At 57.6% G+C, this 7,831-nt stretch overlaps 2 protein-coding genes across 2 annotated transcripts in view; one reads left to right on the forward strand and one right to left on the reverse strand.

Annotated features, from left to right (window-relative positions):
- TCTEX1D4 (Tctex1 domain containing 4) overlaps positions 1–512 on the forward strand; it is a 1,578-nt gene extending 1,066 nt beyond the window's left edge. Inside the window, exon 2 of the mRNA XM_010006703.1 lies at positions 11–512. Coding sequence (XP_010005005.1) covers positions 11–512 — 502 coding nt within the window. The remainder of the gene's footprint in view (positions 1–10) is intronic.
- A 1,678-nt stretch (positions 513–2,190) lies between these two features.
- Positions 2,191–7,831, reverse strand: PLK3 (polo-like kinase 3). The gene is made up of 15 exons (XM_010006704.1): positions 7,790–7,831; positions 7,508–7,615; positions 7,305–7,421; positions 6,727–6,856; positions 6,553–6,640; positions 5,927–6,022; positions 5,057–5,252; positions 4,584–4,710; positions 4,086–4,198; positions 3,889–4,006; positions 3,702–3,785; positions 3,343–3,505; positions 3,086–3,215; positions 2,741–2,851; positions 2,191–2,385 (listed from the first exon to the last, which is right to left on the reverse strand). The coding sequence occupies exons 1-15, from the start codon at positions 7,829–7,831 to the stop codon at positions 2,191–2,193; spliced, it is 1,818 nt and encodes a 605-aa protein (XP_010005006.1).

Consider the following 7,831-nt stretch of genomic DNA (forward strand, 5'->3'; position numbering starts at 1 on the left):
CCGTCCGCAGCACCCGCCTAGCGCCCCTGGTCAGCCGGCGCAGCTCGCTCGGGGCAGCCCCAGGGAGCAGGCGCTTCTCCATCAGCTCCTGGATGCTCCACAGCCGCGTCAGCTTCTCTGAACTCCCCCTCTTCCAGCCCATCCTCAAGACCCACCTGGAAAACACTTACAGGATGGGGCCAGATGAAGGCTGCAAGTTCAACGCAGGGCGGGTGCAGCAGGTGCTGGAGGCAGTCCTGGCTGGGACCCTGGGGACCCCAGCCTACAGCCCGCAGGGCAGTGCCCCCCTGGCCCAGAGCCTGGCTGAGCTGCTGCGCAGCCGAGCCAAGGAGGTGGTGCCACCCCGCTACAAGCTGGTCTGCCAGGTGCTGCTGGGCCAGCAAGGCCAGCAGAGCCTGCTGGCAGCCAGCCGGGCACTCTGGGACCCCGAGAGTGACAGTTTTGCTTCTGCCACTTTCTCCAACGCCTCCCTCTTTGCTGTGGCCACAGTGCATGGGGTCTACTTTGAGTAGTACCTGCCCCCTCCCCACACCCAGCCTTGGAGGACAGTATGGGGACAGTAGCTGAAATAAAGAGGTTTGCTACTTCTGTGTCTCATACCAAGAGTCTCTGGCAGTGGTGCAGGCAGGGAGCAAGGCACGGATGCACCTCACTGCCCTGGTTGCTCATTACAGCCCCCATCCAGGGTTCACACCCACACTGTGGCTTCCACTACTGCAGTTTGCAAAAAGACCCAAACTACAGCAAATTCAACCAAAAGGCTACATTACTCCAGAGCAGGCAGCTTCCCAAGGCCATGCTCCAAGGAGCAGCCCAGCCTGCTTCCCACAGTCCAAGCTGCTCCCAGGCAGATTGATTACACCAGCTCTGGGAAAGCAGGTGACATATCACCTTCAAAGCAAGATCATGAAGCAGATTAAGTACCTCCTCTTTCCTGGCTCCGTTCCCAGCTCACATCCCATCACATCAGGTATCACAGTGCAAGGACCTAGGTAACCCACCCAACCCCTGGGCCACAGGCCACCACCTTCTCCAGCATGAGAGCCCCTGAATTTGATCCAAGTGCAGAGACAGTTGGGAATGGGAGTTTGGCAGCAGCAAGCTGAGGCAGCTCCAGGACTCCACAGGCACCAGCAAGATCTACCTTTGCCCTTCCTGCCAACCCCCAAGCAGGGCAGTGGAGGTTTCACATGGGCTCCTCACCCCTGCCTGGCCCAGTGTAGGCACAACTCTTAACAGCCAGCATCAAGAAGGGTCTTGCCTGACAGGCAGAAGCAGCCCTAGAGCAAGAATGGGGAAGCTGAAGCCCTTTTGTGACCCCAGCTCCAAGCAAGGTGGGCAGGTTGCCCTTACACAAATAAATTTTTATTGAGGCAAGTCAGGGATAAGGGAGCTGCACATGGACAGACCAACAGGAAAATAAATAATTCCATATAAATAAGATACATAAATAATCCAAACACAGCAGAGACTGCCTTGAAACAAGAAACCTGCCTGGGTCCCAGCAAGATGAGGACTTCTCCAGGCAAGCTCTCAGATCCCACTCCCCTCCCCACTCCCCCTTGTCAAACCTCAAGTTGTACCAGACAAAATTCACAATTTGGGAGCAGAGATGGCACAGTTGGGCCCAGCACAGCCCCCTCCTTAGTGTAGCAGTAGTGAAGTGGCATAGACCAGCCCCCACAGCCCCTGGCAGGGCAGGCAGTGCCCTTCACCCCTGTCAATCCCTGGGAAGGGGTTTTCCCTACCCACAGCAGCCAAGCCTGTGTTGGTCCTTCCCAGACCATGGAGAAGGTCTGTGTAACTGGCTCATCACCCTGGGCAGAACAGCCTGAGGTCCCCTTGTAGATAGCTGCCACCCAGGCCACAAACAAGGTACAGCCAGCCCCAAACCTGGCTGCAGGGCACTCACCCAGCAACCTCCCTGTGCCACCCCAGACCATTCCACCAAGACCAGCACAACCAGAGCAGAAGCTGCCAGCAGGAAGATGGAGATTGCCCAGAATCAAAGAGCAGCAGGGATGTTCAGACCTGCTGCTGTAACCACATCCAAGTGTCTTAGTCCAGAGTCCAGCTGAGCACCAGGATACAGGGTGCACAGGTGGGCAGCCAGCACCACAACATAACTCCCATTGCACAGGAGGACAGGGGAGACCTCTATGTCCAGAGAGGGTCCCCCAAGCTCCCATGCTAGGCCTCAACCCGTTCTTGGAGAAGCTTGAGGATGTATCTGAGGCGGTGGTGGAGCTCAGGAGAGCAGCCCAGCTCCTGGATGCTGCACAGCTTGTAGGTGTACGAGTTGCGCTCCCGGTTGATGTAGGTGACAAGACAGGAGTGGTCAGGCTTGCTAATTATCACCTTGGTGTGGTCATTGTAGAAGTTCACCTAGAAGACAGGTCAGGCCTGGTTTAACCCACGCTTCCTACAGCATGTTGGGAGCCAGGAGGGAGCCAATACTTCCTGCCTCAACCCGTTCCTCCTCCCCAACCTGCCTGGGAGCATCCCTGCTCCATGCCCCACGGAGGGAACGCACCAGCCCCAGCACTAGGGCAGACAGAAGTGGCCAAGTGAAGCATCACGTCCCTCACAGGCTGGACAAGCCACAGCCAACAGCTCCAGGCACTGGAGCAGCAACCTGCACCCATAGCTGGACCTTGCATTTGGGCTATGGCTGCCAAGACTCCCCAGCTGGCCTCCTCCCCACCAGGGTCTGGACATCTCCACCGAGTCCCACACATACCTGGAGTGTGCCACTGCTGAAAAGCATGAGCAAGGCTTGGTCAGTCTTCACCCACTGCAGGAGGAGCAGGGCTGGCTGCCCCAGGTCATCTATGCTGGGCAAGTCACCTCCCTTGGAGAGAAAGGTTTGCATAAGCTACTGTTCTCATTCATGGGAACACTGCCACCAGCACACATACAGCCAGACTGGGACACATCCCCTGTGGGGTCCCCACTGCCAGGACACAACTGTCTGGGTGTCCATCTGACCTGCGAGCCAGGAGCCCCACAACCCCAAGCAGTGTGGTCAAGCCATGACTCAGCATCCAGTCCACCCACTACACCAGCCCAGGGCCACAGCACCCACCTTCATGAGATGTTGCTCCATGTAGGACGCAAAGTAGCGCAAGACACTCATCTGTCCCTGCAGCTGCTCAGGGATGGCGGTCACAGGGAACACAAGGTGTTTGCTGTTGGTTGGGTTGTAATGCACTGTCCTGGGAGGGAGCAGACCATAAGCTTTGGAGCTCCCCAGCACCAAACCCATCCCTAGCACAGCCTCCTCTTGCCCATTCCTATGCCAGGGGCTTTGTCAGAGACACCAGCCCCTTCCCCACCACTCACCTGTGGTTGGGGGAAAGTGCCATGTGTGTGCCATTGTTGAAGAGAACCCCAATGCTGCGGTTGGAGAGCTGGTAGCCAAAGCCATACTTGTTGGAGTAATCCACCCACTTGCTCACCCAGACAAAGTGCTCATGGCAGGCCAAGGAAGCTGGGTTTTTCTCCGCTGGTGGAGAGAAGAGGGGGTGAGCAGAGCAGGCAGCCAATCCCTGCCCACCTCACCTCCCCAGAGAGGAGCAGATCCCCCCCACAACAGGCACTGGCAGCATTTAAGGTACCCTAAATAGTAGCCATGCCTTCATCCCATGGGGAAAGGGATGTACAGCATCCTGTCCCATCCCAGAGCAGTCCAACTGGTTTACCTGGGGGCATGGAGGAGAGGCAGGTCCTCAGGAGCCGGACAGCAGACTCGATGATGGCAGAAGCAGTGATACAGTCTTCAAAGGCTGGGGAGAGAAGATGACAGGCTGAGTCAGTGGCCTTGCTATCAGCCGGGGCAGGGCAGGAAGCTCAGGGCAGGCTGGGGTGGCCTGGTCAGGTATTGCTCACCCTCACAGCTGCTGGCCATTGTCCCTCGGATGGAGGGGGACACAGACTTGTGAGATGCCTCCTCCACCACTGTCTCCACAGGGCTAGAGCTGGCGCTGCGGCACGACACAGGAGTGGCCTGCAGAGAGACATGGCTTTATCATCATCCTGCCTGCTCCCCCAAAGAGGGGTGTGCATGGGCTCAGGGGTGTTCTCACCTCATTCCCTTCCACAGTTTTATAGCTCATCTGCCGACAGATTGAGGTCTTCACCAGTCCAGTGACCAGCTTGGAGATTTCATCTTTGTTGTCCTCCAAAGATCCCTTCTTGGCTGAGGAGAGAGCAAGTGATGAGCAGACTGCAGGGTGCAGAAGATGAGGACATCAGGGCCACCCCTCCCAGCTCAGCTCTCCCTCATCTGCTTCCATGCCCAGGGTGGTGAGGATGATGTCAGGCAGCTGCATCCCACTTTCACTTCCCAGTTCTCATGCAACACAGGGCAACAACAGGAGGAACTGCCCCCATGGGTTGCAGCACAGCATCCGCTCTCCAGGCACACACCCATGACAGGCCACCAGCTCAGGAAGGGCAGGGGCAAGCCCAGTTTGAGCTGGCCCCAGGCAGGGGCTCCATAGAGACCCATCTAGGAGGTAGGACCCACTTCTCCCTGGAGAAAGGGTTACCCAAGAGGCTCCTGGGCGAGTGCACAGACTCACCCTTGGTTTTCTTCTTCCCAAAGAGTGTCTTGGTGACTTTAGCAAATAGACTCTTTGCTGGGTTGGGGGGACTCAGGTCTGGAGCCATCACACAGCTGCTGGGAGGGAGCTTCTCAGGCGTGTAGCCCTGCAGAGAGGTCAAGGCAGAGGTTTGGTTTCCATAGCCCACGTGCTCCAGGCAGAGCAGCTGCCCTGGACTGACCATAGTCACTCACAGCCCTCCTGACAGGCAGCTTGCATTTCCATCAAGCCTTGGCCCCATAACAGGCATCAGTATGGGAAAATCCCATGCCAGGGGGACAAGGTGGCAGGAGCACACCAGATCCCTCAGTTCCCCTGGCTGGCATTTGAGCAGGACAGTGCCTGCTTCCTTTGCAGGACTGAGACTGGGACTCCAAGCACAGCACCCTACACAGCCCAAAAGGCCTCGTCCCACCTGGAGAAGGGACAAAGCCAGACCCACACCTGCTCACCTTGAAGAACTCATGGTCCAAGATCTCCTCAAGGGTGAGGCGGTCCTGGGGGTTGCGTCTGAGGATGCCAGCGATGAGGTGCTTGGCGGGCAGAGAGAGGAAGACAGGGAGGGTGTATTCCACCTGCTTGATACACCTGTAGGTCTCCTTGAGGTCGGAGGTCTCAAAGGGAGGGTTCCCACACAGCAGGGTGTACCTGGGAGGGGATACACGTGCCACTGTCGCATACCTGCCCGGCTTGTGACTCAGCAGCACTTAAAGCAAGGAAGCTATTGGCGGCCACACCTGGCCAGGAGCACCACTTCCAGCCCCGACAGCCATGCTCACATCCGGCCACGCTTCCTCCTAGCCAGTGCTCAGAGCAACAGGCAGAGAGCCTTGGGGAAGGGGAGAGGGCTGGCAGGAGAAGGCCACCCCACTGCCCACGCCCCTGCACGGCTGCCAGGGCAGAAAGCAGAGCAGGAAGCCTGTGGGCAGCAGCCCGGAAAGGGGCTGGTCATGCCTAAGCAGCACAGTGATCACTCCCCGTGCAAACAGGGTGGCAGTTGCCACCAGCCACAGAGATTTTTTTCCATTGTTTATCAGGTTAACAAGGTGGTTGAGCCTGCTTAGAACCAGTGCTGGGCACAGCACGAGAGCCCCTACTCTCTGCAGCTCCTGCTAGAGCAGCCCCCAAGCAGCACCCCAGGATGGCTGGGCAGGATCCAACCACTTGCTCCCTTTTCCCTGCCTTTTAGCAACTCCTGCAAAGCCCTGAGGTGTGAGAGGCAAGCGGCCTTCCTCAGGGGGGAGCTGCCCCACAGCCTGACTCTGCCCCAGCACACAGGCAGGCTGCCCACCCCCCTGCCCATCACAGCAGCACAGACTTACATGACACAGCCCAGCGACCACACGTCTGACTCTGGCCCATGGCCCTGCCTCAGCAGCACTTCTGGGGCCAGATAGTTGGGGGTGCCACATATTGTCCTGTGGGGCAGACTGCCAGGTCAGTGCATGCTCTGCATCCCCTCACAAATAACCTCCCCCCTCCAGGCCCTGGGATTTAGCTTACAACCAGTCCTCCCCAGCCCCTGCCTCCCATTTTGCTCTTTGTGGCCCAAAGCCCCTCCTCCATCTACAAGGAGACCCACAGGGACTCCCTCTCCAGCTCCTGGGGGTTAGGAGCAGCTGCTCCTGGGAAGCCATTGGGAAGAGCTTGTCCTAGAGCTGGGGAGGAACAGAGCCTTTGTGTCCCAGCCTGCACAGCCGGCAGGGCAGCCAGGCAAGCACAATAGCAATAGTCAGCACATTGTTCTCCCTGACTGCTGCCAGCTCACTCCTGAAGGAGCCACAAAGACCCCAGCCCCCTTGTCTTTCCTGCAGCTGGGGCAGGAATTGCTTCCCCACCCCATGAAGGGGCCCTAAGGCTTCCTCTCCCCAGGCCAGGAGGGACCACTCACCCCATAACCTCCTGGGAAGCCACAGGACAAAGAGGAAGAGTGAAACCTCAAACTTACTTTTTCTTCTGGTCAGAGACATCTTGGCAAGCAGCAAGCCCAAAGTCCCCCACTTTCAGCTCCATGTTTTCATTGATGAAGAAGTTGCCTGCAAGTCAAGGCGATGTGTCACCACAAGTCCCTCTGGGGCAGCTCACTCCTCACGTGGTGCCCTGCCCTGACCACAGCACTCACCAAGCTTGAGGTCTCTGTGCAGGATACCCTTGAGGTGAAGGTATTTCAAGCCTGAGATGATCTGTTTGAGGTAATAGCGCACTTCGGGCTCCAGCAGTGTGTGGCGGGCCTTCCAGATGTGGGCCAGGGACTGCAGAGGGAGACAAGGCAGCTTGGTGATGGCAGGCAGGGAGAACAGGCAGCCCTGCTGACTAGGCACAGGGCATGCAGGGTCAAAGCCAGTTCTTCCAGAATGTGCACATCCATAAGGAATCCTCCTTCCACAGCCATGACCTCAGCAGACTCCCCACACGAGGCTGAGGTTCCTAAGCACAGCCAGGGGAACCACTGGATTTATGGTGGCCCCACCAGGAGGTATGGAATGCCAACATGAGCAGTAGGACAGGCATCCAGCAGTGTTGCCAGTGCTGTGCAAAACCACATGGCTTGTTGTGGCTGAGTTCAGAGGGTGTGACAGAGCAGGCAGCAAGGCAGCCCAGGAGAACTGTGCTAACAAAGCACTTCAGATAAGGGCTGCTCCAACCAGCCACAGCTCTGTTTAGGAGATCCTTCAGCAGGGAGGCCACACCAGCGCTCACCTTCCTACTGCAGTGCTCCAGGAAAATGTAGATGCTCTCTGTGTCCTCAAAATAGTGGGAGAACTTGACAATGTGCTTGTGGTGCAAGTCCCGGTGCAGCTCAATCTCATTGGTGATCTGAAAGGGAGGAGCAATCCTGGGTAAGCACAGGACCCCGCGCTGCCCCTGCCAGCCCAGCATCCCACCAGCCCCACAGCACCCACCTTCTCCCGCTGGTGGGGTTTAGCCACCCGGCTGTGAGGAATGACCTTCACGGCATAGGTTTTGTTGCTGGAGAGGTCTGTCATCTCATAGCACCGTGCAAACCCACCCTGCAAGCAAAGAGACAGTTATGGATGCATGAGAGACACAGCTCTTCACCCCTGACTACGAGCCTCCGCCTCCATTCCCTTGCAGCACAGCCCAGCAAGCATCACACGCTCCCTCCTGCTGCATCACCGACTAAGATCTGAACCTTGGTGCTCTCAACCAGGGATTTTCTTCACCCAGTTCCTGTAAAACCTCCAGGGCGTTTTTCCTCCCACCAT

The sequence above is a fragment of the Chaetura pelagica genome, unplaced genomic scaffold, assembly GCF_000747805.2.
Source record: "Chaetura pelagica isolate M959 unplaced genomic scaffold, ChaPel_1.0 scaffold69, whole genome shotgun sequence".
NCBI classification, from domain to species: Eukaryota; Metazoa; Chordata; class Aves; order Apodiformes; family Apodidae; genus Chaetura; species Chaetura pelagica.

What these genes read in the sequence shown, in the direction of transcription:
- PLK3 (XM_010006704.1), bottom strand. Translation starts at nt 7,831, where the DNA reads ATGGTGGGAGGAAAAACGCCCTGGAGGTTTTACAGGAACTGG. An exon ending in TGGAGCACTGCAGTAGGAAG is followed by an intron (nt 6,857 to 7,304) that starts GTGAGCGCTGGT and finishes CTCCCTCTGCAG; the next exon opens with TCCCTGGCCCACATCTGGAA. An exon ending in TGGAGCAACATCTCATGAAG is followed by an intron (nt 2,852 to 3,085) that starts GTGGGTGCTGTG and finishes TTTCTCTCCAAG; the next exon opens with GGAGGTGACTTGCCCAGCAT.